This window comes from Schistocerca cancellata, chromosome 1 (assembly GCF_023864275.1).
Source record: "Schistocerca cancellata isolate TAMUIC-IGC-003103 chromosome 1, iqSchCanc2.1, whole genome shotgun sequence".
NCBI lineage: Eukaryota > Metazoa > Arthropoda > Insecta > Orthoptera > Acrididae > Schistocerca > Schistocerca cancellata.
In genome coordinates this window covers 1261368567-1261385635 of record NC_064626.1, presented here as the reverse complement: position 1 = coordinate 1261385635, position 17069 = coordinate 1261368567, and the positions used below count along the sequence as shown (strand labels likewise).

Here is a 17069-nt window from a genome sequence, read left to right as displayed (position 1 = left end):
CATCAGAAAATTACATTATGTAAGAGTTAACCTAAATGGAAAATTATTTCAAGTGTTTTAATGTAAGGGTCTCCACAGGAGGAACCAGTATAGGAAGTATTAGTAAAGGGTATTGTAGCCAAAGAAAGTTACAATTGGGATAACAGACTATTGTGGGGGGATCACAACAGGTATTTGCTGAGATAGGATGTGTGTCAAATGGCAGCCCCATCTTGCTGATATAATAAGCTTTGTCTTTGTCTTTGCTCATTTTAAGTTGCCAATGTCTGATTAAGTACAGTAACATGGAAGTGCTCTTAAATTATGTTCAGAAAGCATATTCTATCTGTGGCAGTATTTTGCAAATTTAGACAAAGCTTATGTCATGTAATGCACCATCAAGCCATGAATATGGGTTTAGATTATTTTGTGTCTTCGAGAATACTGTATGACTTACTGTTAGCATATTCAGAACCATCCTAGTATTTTATTTCTAAATCCCATGTGCAGAGAGCATTAATGGTGTCGCAGAGAGTGCCACCATGATATTTTATACATGAGTAACTATTCTGCTGGAGGCACAAGGACCTTTGCAATGGAAGTAATTTTCAGTTGCACATGCTTCACTAATTGTGATAAGTACATTTGCAGTTTTACATAATTATTGTAAAGCATGTACATTAACCAATTTGGAGGACGCAGGGCTTCAACAGTACAGTATGATTTTATAAGATTACTTTGTTCTTTCTTTGATGGTCTACAAAATTCTTCTGGGGTGTTGTTATGTGAAAGCAAAGTGTAAACAGGTTTCACATATGGGAGTGTAGCATATAAATAACTGTATAACTGGTAGGGTCAGGTAAGGTTCACAGATCAAGTACGTGTGGCTTGACTTTGAGTATGCAGCACTAGAAGGCAGGTCTGTGTCGTCACTTAGTCACACATCTGTGTTAGTTTTCCACTTACTGTGTCTACCAGTTTGCTCTACATTACATTGTAGGGTAGCATATTGGCTGTTATTTTCTCTCTGATTAAACTGATGTATGCTTAGATCAGTAATAAATAGTTGGAGAACTGTTGATTGGCAGCAAAAATGCTAAATCAAATTAAATTTAATCACCTGAGGCAATTTAACATGTTTCAACTAGAAACGAATGATTTGGAGTGATTATTTACGTTATACTCTATGGCAATCTGATGAAAGAGTTTGGGTTTGCTGAGTGCCTGGAGAACACTACCTGCCATTACATGCAGTACTAACAGTGAAGTACGGAGGAGGTGGAGTTGCTATGATACGGAGGTGTTTTTCATGGTTAGACTGTGGTCCCTTTCTTGGACTTCAGAAAATACTAAATGCAGAAGGATATGAACAATTTTATGGCACTGTGTATCGTGTGTTGGAGGAACAGTTTGGAGATGATGATTTTTTTGTATTAGCTTGACTATGCCCTTTGTCATAATGCAGCATCTGTGATGCAAAGGTTTATGAGCAATAACATTCCTGAAATAGAACAGCCTGCCCAGAGTCCAAACTTGAAGCCAATGGAATGCCTTTGTGACAAGTCAAAACATCGAATTCACTCTAGACCCTAGCATACAGTATCGCTACTTTCTCTGGTTTTAGCTCTTGAGGAAGAATGGGCTGCCATTCCTCCACAAACATTCAAGAACCTCACTGCAAACCGTCATAAAGGAGAAGGGTGGATACATCTCACATTAGTGTCCACTAATATGTATCTGGATACTTTTGATCAGATAATGTACAGTTGCACATTTAAATACAGGAAGAGTAAGTTCGGAAGTTACAGAATCTATCAGCACAATGGTACTTACCTAAACTTCTTGCTGTAGGCTGCTTAATGGGCACTCTGTAACTGCTAACTGCAGATGGACTACCACTTGTGTCAGATTCTGAGTTCTGACTCAGATCAGCTTTGCTGTGATGCCGTTTCACATTGCTTTTCCTGTGGAGACTGCCTGTTAGTGCTTGCTGCTCATTGTCCCCTTAAACAAGCAATGAAAATCAAATAATGAAGTTCTTCATTTGATACAAATAATGACAGACACAAAAAATTTAAATTGTTTTAAGCTATTTAAACTTTTTCATATATTTTAATGAACAAATGTCTGACAATTAAAAACACATTTCAATAGTTTGATTCACTTGACCATGTTACTGGAAGCCATTAGTGGAATAATCAGACAAAGTTAGTTGTATGAAAAGCAGATACTAGAGTGAGATTCACTGGAATAATACTAAAGGAAGGTGAGTGTCCCATGAAACAGAGATTACAAATCCTCATTACACCAATTCTAAAATATTTTTCAACACTCTGGGATCCTTATAAGGGAGAATTAATACGGCAGACAAATCCAGAGAAGTGCAGCATGTTTCCTAACAGGTCTATTCAAAATGCTTGAGAGTGTCACACACAGGCTTGTTCAACTCCAGTGGCAGACACCTAAAGAGAAAGACTGTGTTTAATGGAGAGGTTAACTGATAAAATTTCAAAAGTGCACAATACAAAGATTCACAAAACATATTACTTCTTCCAACATACATCTGTTAGAATAATGAACACTTTTTGTATTATCACCAGAGTTGTGACATTGTCTTGTCACCACATTACAATGAGTTTCGTCATCTTCAGTTTAATAAGCCACAGCTGCAAAATACTAACACGAATTCTTTACAGGCGAATGGAAAAACTGGTAGAAGTCGACCTCGGGGAAGATCAGTTTGTATCCCGTACAAACGTAGGAACACGTGAGGCAATACTGACCTTACGACTTATCTTAGAAGAGAGATTAAGGAAAGGCAAACCTACGTTTCTAGCATTTGTAGACTTAGAGAAAGCTTTTGACAATGTTGACTGGAATACTCTCTTCCAAATTCTGAAGGTGGCAGGGGTAAAATACAGGGAGTGTACAGAAACCAGATGGCAGTTATAAGAGTTGAGGGGCATGAAAGGGAAGCAGTGGTTGGGAAGGGAGTGAGACAGGGTTGTAGCCTAACCCCGATGTTATTCAATCTGTATATTGAGCAAGCAGTAAAGGAAACAAAAGAAAAATTTGGGGCACGAATTAAAATCCACGGAGAAGAAATAAAAACTTTGAGGTTCGCCGATGACATTGTAATTCTGTCAGAGACAGCAAAGGACCAGGAAGAGCAGCTGAACGGAATGGACAGTGTCTTGAAAGGAGGATATAAGATGAACATCAACAAAAGCAAAATAAGGATAATGGAATGTAGTCGAATTAAATCGGGTGATGCTGAGGGTATTAGATTAGGAAATGAGACGCTTAAAGTAGTAAATGTGTTTTGCTATTTGGGGAGCAAAATAACCGATGCTTGTTGAAGTAGAGAGGATATAAAATGTAGACTGGCAATGGCAAGGAAAGCGTTTCTGAAGAAGAGAAATTTGCCTACATCGAGTGTAGATTTAAGTGTCAGGAAGTCGTTTCTGAAAGTATTTGTGTGGAGTGTGGCCATTTATGGAAGTGAAAAGTGGACAATAAAGTTTGGTCAAGAAGAGAATAGATACCGTATTTACTCGAATCTAAGCTGCATTTGAATCTAAGCTGCACCTGAAAAATGAGACTCAAAATCAAGGAAACAATGGCAAGAGACTGCTATTTGTTGTTACTTACACTGTTGCTTTCTTTGATAATGATCAACAACAACCAAATAATAGACCGTGTATGATAGAAGATGTTCTGAACAAGAGTTTAGCGAAAATTTTTCTCCGTTTGAAAATCTTTGCATACGCCTCTTTTAGTACATTACATTCTGCACAGAAATTAAGAGTCATCTTAGATTTAAAAATCTAGTTAATTGCCGTGCTTCATTTCTGACTGTATCACTATTAGGCATAAGAATAATACGAATATAAACATGACATGATATGTGTATTCTTCCGCGTTTGCTATTGTCTCACTCTAGTTTCGTAGTTTATTAGGCAGACAAGATTTAAATAGGATAGCTGCAAACACGAAAGAATTCATGACAAAATGTTTATATTCGTATTATTCTTATAGTGAAAAGAATACTGCATGTGATTCACAATTCATAAAAGTTCCTCTTAGCAACCACCTCTTCTCACAGGTAGGAAAAAATACAGAATGTAGAGTTCCCCATATTGAGAAACATCTCAAACAGTCTTGCCAGTCGGATTTTCATAGTACATTGAAATGCTGCAACATTCAAAGATGAACAATACAAAATTTGTATTTCCTTTGTTGGATAATGTATGAAAATGCAGTGGTCAAGAAACTCGGGGTGGAGAAAAAAGTTCGTCCTCCACCTTTTTTTTCTGACGCAAAGGTTTTTGCGCCAGTATTTATCTTCATGCTTGCAAAGCATGCCTGTGTAGCGCTACATATATTTGACAGCAGAAGTTAGTTGTGGCGGCACCTACCACCATTTTTCAGAACTTCCGCTTACTTTGCACTCAATTCTAAGCCGCAGGCGGTTTTTTTGGATTACAAAAACCGGGAAAAAGTGGGGCTTAGATTCGAGTAAATACAGTACTTTTGAAATGTGGTGCTACAGAAGAATGCTGAAGATTTGATGGGTAGATCACTTAACTAATGAGGAGGTATTGAATAGAATTAGGGAGAAGAGAAATTTGTGGCACACCTTACCTAGAAGAAGGGATCGGTTGGTATGACATTGTTCTGAGACATCAAGGGATCACCAATTTAGTATTGGAGGGCAGCGTGGAGGGTAAAAATAGTAGAGGGAGACCACGAGATGAATACACTAAGCAGATTCAGAAGGATGTAGGTTGCAGTAGGTACTGGGAGATGATGAAGCTTGCACAGGATAGAGTAGCATGGAGAGCTGCATCAAACCAGTTTCTGGACTGAAGACCTCAACAACAACACGTAAGTGCTGTGTTTATGTCTTGTTTGCTGGGCCACTGCTGAGGGTCCAACAGGTGGACCAGTCGCATGCTTCTGGAAAAGATATCACTGCTGGTGGTTGTCTGGGTAGGGGGAGGGTGGTGGCTTGGTGGGATGAAGTGGGGGAGTCCAGATGTCAAATCCTGGTGCTGCCTGCCCATTTCACCTGCTGCGTCTGCCACTTTCACATCAGAGCATTCTTGACATATTCTAAAAGGAAGCAGCACGACTCAACACCCAGACCCACCTCCACCCTGCTGAGGGGACCCACCACCACCGGCCATGCTATCTCTTCAAAAGCGCACAACTGGTACACCTGTTTGGCTCTCGGCAGAGGAGTCTGCAGTCCAGTGGCTATGAAGAAATGAACTGGACACAAACCCTAAACTTCACTTGAAGATGACGAACAGAAAACATTTTGAAACAAACCAATAAAACTACACCATGACATCTGATAACCTGGGATGATTTCATCCATGAAATTTGTCGAGAGAGCCTGCATTCACATAAATCTTGTAAAATGGTTATGACGGGAAAATAAAAGAAAGGTGAAAGTGGCACCCGCCAAAGCATTATCTACCAAACACCATAGGGTGGCTTGCAGAGTATAGATTGCAGTGTACATATAACAGCAATTATTTATACAAAATGTAGATGCAAAGTATTATTAATTGACTCACACGATGGTAATGTGCAACAAATGTATCAAGTTTGGGTGTCTCTAATGCATCTATAGAAGCGGGTTCACGAGAGTTTCTGACAAAAAGTGCTGGCAGCCAAGTTACTAGGCTTTACAGTCATTCAATCCTAGTTCAGTCATATACATAGCAAACGGGGCAGTTACTTAATATTGCAACCAAAGGAAGGTACAACCAAATATTACTCAGCCAGATGCTGCGTGGATTTTTTCTTTATTTATTCATTTATTTGGCTTGCCCAAACTGCCAGATTCGCACATGCAGAGAGCAGTCTGAGTTCTACAGGTGAGGGGGGGGGGGGGGGGGGGGGGGGTGTCGGCGTTGTCTCCATGTTACCCGTGTTTACGTTTAGTGATTTTGCTGTTTTGTCTTTGTTTACAGCTCCACATCAAATGAAAACAAAACTGATTTCTGTGGCCAAGAGCTATTGAGTGAATTAATATACATTCACATAATTACGGATAGTTAAATTAGCTTCAGTTTTCTGATTTCATTTTATTTCCACATTTTTGGTAGTCAAGCATTAATTGCCTTCAAGAGCAATGCAGTTATTTTTGTCGATTTGCTAAAGAAATTTGGCTTTGATTAATCTGAAATGGAGTGTTTCATTACACACTACTGGCAAGTTGCAACTTTTCGCTGAATTTCAATTGCACGTTTTCATATTCGGGCATATGTGGCATTGTCCCACAATAAAGAACCAAACACGAGGTAATACAGTTGAGGTACTCCAAGTAAATTTGCATTCTGAAAACCACACTTTGGACCTTAATATCAGGTCTACTTCATTGTGAATCTGGACATACGAATAATGCATTTTAGCATGATTTACAAAATCTGATGCTCTTGGAATATCCTCTGATGTCTAATTTCTTTTATTACGTAATATAAGATCTCTTAATGCTATATACATACTAACATACTGGCTTCCTACCTCATCGTAGCTGAGCACACGCAGTAACGCCTGCTCGCTGGCAACTGCTGAATCGAATCTACTTCTAACAGGTCGCGGGAAAATATTGCAAATGGTGGTTTGAAAGGCGTTACTTTCAAAGTAAATATTCTTTTACACAAGACGAATTATGTTACATGTGAGAATGTGCTATGAATTTCTTAAATAACAGAGCATTTGACTCTGACTTTGACTTTGACTTTGAGGACTAGCCACTTAAAAGAATTTCGAGCCCAGAAGAGCAGACATTTATGTCATCACTTAAAACTTTACTGGCACATTTGCGTGATCAACATTAAGATCAGATTAGATTAAGTTTTCATTCCATAAACCCAAAAAATGGGTAACTCACACAGTTAAAAAAAAAAAAAAAACATTAACTCTTCCTAATTGCATGTTCACGTTACTTAACAGTGATGTCGCTATTGGCTCACTACATCACATACTACGAATTTCTGCTGTCATCGGCTGGCAAGATCATGTAACCTTGACCATGCAAAGGACTTATAAGTTTTACAGTTCTGGGGGAAAGTACATCATCACCTGACACGGGGAAAATGTATTTTTGCCTGAAGAAAAGTATAATTTTAACTGAAAAATCCAGTAAAAACCCATGAAATTCTCTTCGTTGTCTGCGTATACACCCTGTTAATGTAATACAAAAATTATTTTTTCAGAGTCTCTTTGTGTATTTCAATATATTTGGGGTTTTTGTGTAGATATATAGTTGTGAAACATGACATATTTTTTTACTTTCTTAAATTGGTGCTATGTCGTGTATACAGTACTGTTTGTTTAGTCTTAATTTGTCTGAGGCTGACCTAAGAAGATGAAAGCCAGTTCACAAAAGACTAGCAAATTCTTCATAATTGCAGCAGCTGTGACAGTTTTCTGTTACTTTTTTTTCACGTTTAAGAAAATTAATATTGTGACTGAAATATTTATGATATCTACTTTTTACTGTTATCTGTGAGCCAGTGATGAAAAGAAGGCAGGCTGGATCTGGTATAACTGTTTTTCAATCCTTGTATGATCACTCTTTTCATAACTGTACTATTTCTTGGTAGTGATCTGTATTTGGAGATCTTATAGCTTAATGTAAAAGAAAAAGTATTTTGCATTGATGGCATTTGGTTATCTTTCCAAAATTCATAGTTATCAAAATCTTTGCTTGTTACTTACCATGCTAGTTCCTTTCCTTTCACTGCAGGACACTGCTTGGGCTATAAGACTATAATTACAAAAATCAAAGAACAAGGACTACTACATGTCTTAAAAGTTCATCAGTTTCCATGGCTAATTATTTTCTTAATAAATTACAACAGTACACAAACCATAAAATTTATTACCATCAGACACCAGATACCAGTTCTTCTTGTTGGTTCGATGAGAATGTTGTAGCTGAGCACTGCTATCATTTTCAGTATGTCCAAAAGTTCTAAACTGCATTGTGTAGTCCAGAGTTGCTGCATTCATTTTCCTATGAGATTCTGATGGTACAGCAAAAGTGGCATATGGGCTCATCTCATATAGTTCTGAAACAGTAAAACAAGTCTCCTCTTCTATAACAAGCAGTTCCATCAGTGGAACACATAATAATTTTTAAATAATTTGGTATATTTTTTCCAGTGTATTGGCAAAACATTTGTATATAGCATTTTAAGTTTAAATTCTGTAAGTAAGAAACAACATGTTTCAAACAATACATGCTAAAAAGTGGATCCACTTTGCTAGTGGCTTAAATTCACACTGCCAATATACTCAAATGTGTGCTTTGTAGTGCTGATACAGAGCACTTATGAAAGAAACATACTTATTTACTTTACTTTATATGTGTCCCACAACTTGCAAGCCTTCCAGCTAAATGCCACTTCAATGGTGTGCTGCCTGATGTGTAAAATTAGTTACTGTGTAGTGTCAGAAACTGAAATTAGAGGTTGTACTGTACAATATTTGTAATAATGTTGATAGAAATAAGAGAAAGATACAGAATGAAACCCAATGCTTTATATGGCTTACTTCTCTCAAATTGTCCAAAACTTAAATTCCCTTCTGATGAATGCATCACTTCAACCCAGTGGATTCTGACAGAAGCATGCTGATAAAAATTTCTTCTGTCAGTGGGATCTGGGCTTGCTGAACACCTACATATGTGAGTTTATGATATCAGCAATGAAGGTGATAATAAAACTGTCAACTACACAGAGGAACATAAAAGTTTGATTCTTGTGTGTGTGGAAATTGATTATGAAGATAGTAAAAAAAATGGTTCAAATGGCTCTGAGCACTATGGGACTCAACAGCTATGGTCATCAGTCCCCTAGAACTTAGAACTACTTAAACCTACCTAACCTAAGGACATCACACAACACCCAGTCATCATGAGGCAGAGAAAATCCCTGACCCCACTGGGAATCGAACCCGGGAACCCGGGCGTGGGAAGCGAGAACGCTACCGCACAACCACAAGCTGAGGACATGAAGATAGTACCTCCCACATGTGTACTATTTCCGTTATGACATAATTTGTGAGATCTTCCTCCTGCCACCCTTCACCTTCACTTAAACTTTCTAGAACTATTAAGCATCACAGTAAATGAACAGGAATTCTGTAGAATGTGTAACTGTCTTTGTTATTTATTAATTCTTCACTCCTTCCTACATTGCATAAATAGTACACAAGTGAATCGAACTCAAGAGCAAATTTTAGAAATTTTTTCTTAATGATTTTTGTAATAATGCTACATAATAGCTAGCATCGAACGGTAAAAAATGCGAAAAGGCAACCAAATACTTCCAGATGATTGCTATGTAGTTCATAGACACACCTCTATGCCATTACATCTATCTATGGCTCACACACCAATCAGCTGCATGTAAGTGGTTGTCACTTCTTCCAGTAGATGATGATCAGGAATTTCTTGTATATATATGTTGATTCCTGGTCAGGTTGGAGTTTTTTCCTGCTCAGGGACTTTGTGTTGTATTGTCCTAACATTTGTATCATCATAATTGACAGTCTACTGTTGGGCTGGGCTGAATGAGCACCTCCCAAAAGTCAATACATTGCAAAAAAGTTTAATGCCTGCAATTTCCTTACCAAATTCCAGTGTGTTTCTCTTCTCTGTATTTCTTTTATGCAGCTATCTGCAAAGCAATAACCCTAACTGCTTGCTTACTACTTCATGGAGAATTTGAACATGTGTTTCTGCTACCTGAATACCTTTGGCTTACATATTATGACAGCATCAGGGAAGTTAATGTGAATGAATTGTAGATATAGCTCATGAAGTACTTATTTGAACAGATGAAGTAATATTTTAAAAAATGGGAAATCCAGGATGGAATGTAGCAATATTGTGAAAAGGATAGCTGCTACGCACAGTACTGCGAAGATGCTAAGTCGCAGATAGGCACAGCAAAAAGACTGTCAGAAACCGAGCGTTCGCCCAACAAGGCCTTCCTTGAAAATATACAACACACAAACACACACACACACGCACACACACACACACACACACACACACACACACACACACACACACACACATGGAACTCATACACACATGTTCACCGTCCCTGTCTGCTTGCCAGACTGTGAGCAGTAGCACTTGACTGGAGAAGCAACTTGATGGTGGGCATAAGGAAAAGGCTGGTGTGGGGAGGAGAAGGAATAGCAGGGTAGGGGTGGGAAATGGTAAAGTACTGCTTGTGGGAGCATACAGGGACAAGGTGGAGGGAGGTAGGGCAGCTTGGTGCAGTCGGAAGATTAGACAGTGGGAGGTGAGGTGCAGAAAAGGAGAGATGTAAAAAGGCTGTGGGTGCACTTGTGGAATAGAAGGCTGTGGAATGGGATCAGGGAAGGGGATAGGTGGGTGAAGTCCAACGACTAATGAAGGGAGAGGCCAGAATGGTTATGGGAACATAGGATATATTGCAGGGAGGGTTCCCACATGCGACATTAAGAAAAGCTGGTGTTGGGATAGATCCAGATGCCACAGGCTGTGACGTAGTCATTGAAATGAAGAATGTCGTATTGGGCGACATGCTCAGCACTGGGGTGGTCCAGCTGTTTCTTGGCCACTGTTCTTTGGTGGCCATTCATGCAGGCATACAGCTTGTTGATTGTTATGCCCATGCAGAATGCTGTGCAGTGGCTGCAGCTTAGCTTATAGAATTCTATATCGACACGCAGTCTGTCCACATGAATGGCCACTGACAAACTGTGGCCAAGAAACAGCTGGACCACCCATGTGCTGAGCATGCCGCCCAGCATGATGTTCTTCATTTCAAAGACTGCTTCACAGCCTGTGCCATTTGGATCCTTCCCACCAACACCAGCTCTTCTGAATTGCGCAGGTGGGAGCTCTCCCAACAATACATCCTACATTCTTGTAACCTTCCTGGCCTTAACCATCGTTAGTCATTTTCCTTACCCTTCTAGCCCCTGCCCTGCTCCAATTCCAGTAGTACACAGCCCTCTATTCCACCAACACACTCACAGTTTTTTTTATTTTTCTGCTACCACCCCCCCCCCCTCCTCACCCTGCCCTCTATCTAACCTTTTGACTGCATCTAGCTGCCCGACCATTTCCCCCACATGTCCCTCTATGCTCCCACAAGCAGCACTTTACCGTTTTCCACCCCTACCCTGCTATCCCTCCCCCTCCCCACCCCAGCCTCCTACTTACTCCCAGCAACCAGTTGCTTCTCCCATCTGTTTCTGACAAAGGCCTTGTTGGCAGAAAGCTCACTATCTGACTGTCTTTTTTGTTGTATCTCTCTGCGACTCAGCATTTCCACTATATGGTGAGCAGCCACTTTTCATTTCACAATGAAGTAATACTTAAAATTACAAAGAGACAGAATGGCTGGCCAGCACTTATTTCAACAGATAAAGCAGTATTTAAAATTACAATGAATCATATTGGATCCCCCCCATGAACCATGGACCTTGTCGTTGGTGGGGAGGCTTGCGTGCCTCAGCGATACAGATGGCCTTACCGTAGGTGCAACCACAACGGAGGGGTATCTGTTGAGAGGCCAGACAAACGTGTGGTTCCTGAAGAGGGGCAGCAGCCTTTTCAGTAGTTGCAGGGGCAACAGTCTGGATGATTGACTGATCTGGCCTTGTAACATTAACCAAAACAGCCTTGCTGTGCTGGTACTGCGAACGGCTGAAAGCAAGGGGAAACTACAGCTGTAATATTTCCCGAGGACATGCAGCTCTACCGTATGATTAAATGATGATGGCGTCCTCTTGGGTAAAATATTCCGGAGGTAAAATAGTCCCCCATTCGGATCTCCGGGCGGGGACTACTCAGGAGGACGTCGTTATCAGGAGAAAGAAAACTGCTGTTCTACGGATCGGAGCGTGGAATGTCAGACCCCTTAATCCGGCAGGTAGGTTAGAAAATTTAAAAAGGGAAATCGATAGGTTAAATTTAGATATTGTGGGAATTAGTGAAGTTCGGTGGCAGGAGGAACAAGACTTTTGGTCAGGTGATTACAGGGTTATAAATACAAAATCAAATAGGGGTAATGCAGGAGTAGGTTTAATAATGAATAAAAAAATAGGAGTGCGGGTTAGTTACTGCAAACAGCATAGTGAACGCATTATTGTGGCCAAGATAGACACAAAGCCCATGCCTACTACAATAGTACAAGTTTATATGCCAACTACCTCTGCAGATGATGAAGAAATAGATGAAATGTATGACGAGATACAAGAAATTATTCAGGTAGTGAAGGGAGACGAAAATTTAATAGTCATGGGTGACTGGAATTCGTCAGTAGGAAAAGGGAGAGAAGGAAACATAGTAGGTGAATATGGATTGGGGGGAAGGAATGAAAGAGGAAGCCGCCTTGTAGAATTTTGCACAGAGCATAACTTAATCATAGCCAACACTTGGTTCAAGAATCATAAAAGAAGGTTGTATACCTGGAAGAATCCTGGAGATACTAAAAGGTATCAGATAGATTATATAATGGTAAGACAGAGATTTAGGAACCAGGTTTTAAATTGTAAGACATTTTCTGGGGCAGATGTGGATTCTGCAGATTGAAACTGAAGAAACTGCAAAAAGGTGGGAATTTAAGGAGATGGGACCTGGATAAACTGAAAGAACCAGAGGTTGTACAGAGTTTCAGGGAGAGCATAAGGGAACAATTGACAGGAATGGGGGAAAGAAATACAGTAGAAGAAGAATGGGTAGCTCTGAGGGATGAAGTAGTGAAGGCAGCAGAGGATCAAGTAGGTAAATAGACAAGGGCTAATAGAAATCCTTGGGTAACAGAAGAAATATTGAATTTAATTGATAAAAGGAGAAAATATAAAAATGCAGTAAATGAAGCAGGCAAAAAGGAATACAAACGTCTCAAAAATGATATCGACAGGAAGTGCAAAATGGCTAAGCAGGGATGGCTAGAGGACAAATGTAAGGATGTAGAGGCTTGTCTCACTAGGGGTAAGATAGATACTGCCTACAGGAAAATTAAAGAGACCTTTGGAGAGAAGAGAACCACTTGTATGAATATCAAGAGCTCAGATGGCAACCCAGTTCTAAGCAAAGAAGCGAAGGCAGAAAGGTGGAAGGAGTATATAGAGGGTTTATACAAGGGCGATGTACTTGAGGACAATATTATGGAAATGGAAGAGGATGTAGATGAAGACGAAATGGGAGATAAGATACTGCGTGAAGAGTTTGACAGAGCACTGAAAGACCTGAGTCGAAACAAGGCCCCGGGAGTAGACAACATTCCATTTGAACTACTGATGGCCTCGGGAGAGCCAGTCATGACAAAACTCTACCATTTGGTGAGCACGATGTATGAGACAGGCGAAATACCCTCAGACTTCAAGAAGAATATAATAATTCCAATCCCAAAGAAAACAGGTGTTGACAGATGTGAAAATTACCGAACTATCAGTTTAATAAGTCACAGCTGCAAAATACTAACGCGAATTCTTTACAGACGAATGGAAAAACTGGTAGAAGCCGACCTCGGGGAAGATCAGTTTGGATTCCGTAGAAATGTTGGAACACGTGAGGCAATACTGACCTTACGACTTATCTTAGAAGAAAGATTAAGAAAAGGCAAACCTACGTTTCTAGCATTTGTAGACTTAGAGAAAGCTTTTGACAATGTTAACTGGAATACTCTCTTCCAAATTCTAAAGGTGGCAGGGGTAAAATACTGGGAGCGAAAGGCTATTTACAGTTTGTACAGAAACCAGATGGCAATTATAAGAGTCGAGGGGCATGAAAGGGAAGCAGTGGTTGGGAAAGGAGTAAGACAGGGTTGTAGCCTCTCCCCGATGTTATTCAATCTGTATATTGAGCAAGCAGTAAAGGAAACAAAAGAAAAATTCGGAGTAGGTATTAAAATTCATGGAGAAGAAGTAAAAACTTTGAGGTTCGCCGATGACATTGTAATTCTGTCAGAGACAGCAAAGGACTTGGAAGAGCAGTTGAACGGAATGGACAGTGTCTTGAAAGGAGGATATAAGATGAACATCAACAAAAGCAAAACGAGGATAATGGAATGTAGTCAAATTAAGTCGGGTGATGCTGAGGGAATTAGATTAGGAAATGAGACACTTAAAGTAGTAAAGGAGTTTTGCTATTTAGGGAGTAAAATAACCGATGATGGTCGAAGTAGAGAGGATATAAAATGTAGACTGGCAATGGCAAGGAAAGCGTTTCTCAAGAAGAGGAATTTGTTAACATCGAGTATAGATTTAAGTGTCAGGAAGTCGTTTCTGAAAGTATTTGTATGGAGTGTAGCCATGTATGGAAGTGAAACATGGACGATAACTAGTTTGGACAAGAAGAGAATAGAAGCTTTCGAAATGTGGTGCTACAGAAGAATGCTGAAGCTTACATGGGTAGATCACGTAACTAATGAGGAGGTATTGAATAGGATTGTGGAGAAGAGAAGTTTGTGGCACAACTTGACTAGAAGAAGGGATCGGTTGGTAGGACATGTTTTGAGGCATAAAGGGATCACAAATTTAGCATTGGAGGGCAGTGCGGAGGGTAAAAATCGTAGAGGGAGACCAAGAGATGACTACACTAAGCAGATTCAGAAGGATGTAGGTTGCAGTAGATACCGGGAGATGAAGAAGCTTGCACAGGATAGAGTAGCATGGAGAGCTGCATCAAACCAGTCTCAGGACTGAAGACCACAACAACAACAACATATTGGATGAATAGTACTTATGGTGAGGAAGCCAAATTCTGGTATTGCCAATGCGCGCATTTACAGGTGAAAAAAATTCCTTAAATATGTATATCAGCAGTAATGGAATCCTGCTTCCTGAAGGTTTATATGCCAAGAATAATGAAGAGATTGAAAGAAGTATGATGAGACAAAATAAATTATTCAGACAGTTAAGGGAATGAAAAATCTAATTGTGATAGATGCACAGAATTCAGTAGCAGGAATAGGGGGATAAGGAAAAATAATAGGAGAATGTAGACTGGGGGAAAGGGATGAAAGAGAAAGCAGCTGGTAGAATTTTGCGCAAAGTATAATTTGATCATTACTAACAACTGTTTAAAGAATTATGTGAGAAGAGACACTGCAAGGTTTCATATTCATTATGTAATGCTGAGACAGACGTTAAGGAACCAGATTTTAAACTGAAAGACATTTCGTGGAGCTGATGTGCACTCTGTGCATAATTTATTAGTTATGAGCTGGAGATTAAAATTGGATAAATTGCAAAGGCAGGGAATGGTGCTGGTGGGACATGGGTAAGTTGAACGAACCAGAGGTTGCTGAGAGTTTCTTAGGGAGCATTAGACAATGACTGACTGAAACAGTGGAAAGGAACAGATTAGAAGACGAATGGGTAGCTTTGAGTGATGAAATGGAGAAGACAGCAGAGGATAATGTACATAGATCTAATAGAAACCATTGAATAGAACAGGAGATATTGAATTTAATGATGAAAGGACAAAAACTAAAAATGCAGCAAATGAAGCAGGCAAAATAGAACATAGTCACCTAAAAAACGAGACTGACAGAAAAAGAAAAATGGCTAAGCACGAAAAGCTACGTGAGACCTTTGGAGAAAAGAGAAGCAGCTGTATGATGTCAAGAGCTCAGATGTAAAACCAGTACTAAGCAAAGAAGGAAAAACTGAAAGGTGGAATGAATATACTGAGAGGTAATACAAGGGAAACGAACTTGAAGGCAGTAACACAAAAAGGAAAGAGGAAGTAGATGCAGATGAGATGGGAGATATGATACTGCAAGAAGAATTTGACACAGCACTGAATGACCTACGCCAAAACAAGACCACTGGAATAGACAACATTCCATCAGAACTACTAATATCCTTAGGAGAGCCATTCATGACTAAATTACTCTGCCTGGTGTGCAAGATACATAAGACGGGAATTAACCTCAGACTTTAAAAAAATGCAACTATTCCAATTCCAAAGTTGGCATGTGGAACAGATGTAAATATTACTGAACTGTCAGTTTAGTGAGTCATGATTGCAAAATACTGACACTCAATATTTTCAGACACTAATTATTTACAGAAGAATGGAAAAACTGGTAGGAACTGATCTCGGGAAGATCAGTTTGGATTCTGGAGAATCCAAAATGAGGCAACAATGACCCTATGACTTATCTCTGAAGATATGTTAAACAAAGGCAAATCTACATTTGTAGCATTTGTATGCTTAGAGAAAGATTTTGGCAATACTGGCTATAATACACTCTTTGGAATTCTGAACATAGCAGGGGTAAAATATGGGGAATGAAAGGTTATTTACAACTCGTAAAGAAACCAGACAGCAGTTAAAAAGTTGAAGGGTATGAAAGGGAAGCATGCCCTTCAAGTCTTATAACTGCCATCTGGTTGAATGGGAGAAGTGAGTGAGATAGATTTGTAGACTATCCCCAATGTTATTCAATCTCTATACTGGGCAAGCAGTAAAGGAAATCAAAGAAAAATTGGAAAAGGAATTAAAGTTCAGGGAGAAGAAACAGAACGATTGAAGTTTTTTCAGTGACATTGTAATTCTGTCAGAGACAGCAAAGGACTTCGAAAAGTATCTGAATGGAACTGACAGTGTCTTCAGAGGATACAAAATGACCACCAACATAAGCAAACAAGCAAAATGGAATGTCGTCGCATTAAGAAGAGGTTTACTATCTTTTGCTTCAAAAAATCGATTTTTTAAAAATTGCGTTTTTGGATCCATAAAAATGTTTAGAATCCACCCCTGAAACGGTTTTTCCGAATATGAAATGGAAATGTTTGTTATTCACGGTTGAACAAAAAAATGCACTTGCTTGCAATCGGCCTTTTTAGCACACCAGTTGTTTTTCTTTCAGAGGAAGAGTTATTGTACTGGTGCTTGGGAGGAAACACACAAAATTAAAATGAAAGTTTGAACGTGAGTGTTTGGAAGTTATCCCCCAAGCATTTGCATTCTGGTGCGAATACTGTGGAGATTGCGACTTTCCTGGCAGTGAGCTGCTTCAATGAAGGGTATTCAGCAATTCTGAAGACCA

The 17069-nt window shown here is 39.5% G+C and overlaps 1 protein-coding gene across 1 annotated transcript in view; it reads right to left on the bottom strand.

Moving 5' to 3' along the window:
• The window catches only part of LOC126144709 (Down syndrome cell adhesion molecule-like protein Dscam2), a 458008-nt gene that overhangs the window by 24009 nt on the left and 416930 nt on the right, over positions 1-17069 (bottom strand). The window contains exons 28-29 of the mRNA XM_049915510.1: positions 7884-8069; positions 1813-1983 (exon numbers count right to left, since the gene is read on the bottom strand). Coding sequence (XP_049771467.1) covers positions 1813-1983; positions 7884-8069 — 357 coding nt within the window. The remainder of the gene's footprint in view (positions 1-1812; positions 1984-7883; positions 8070-17069) is intronic.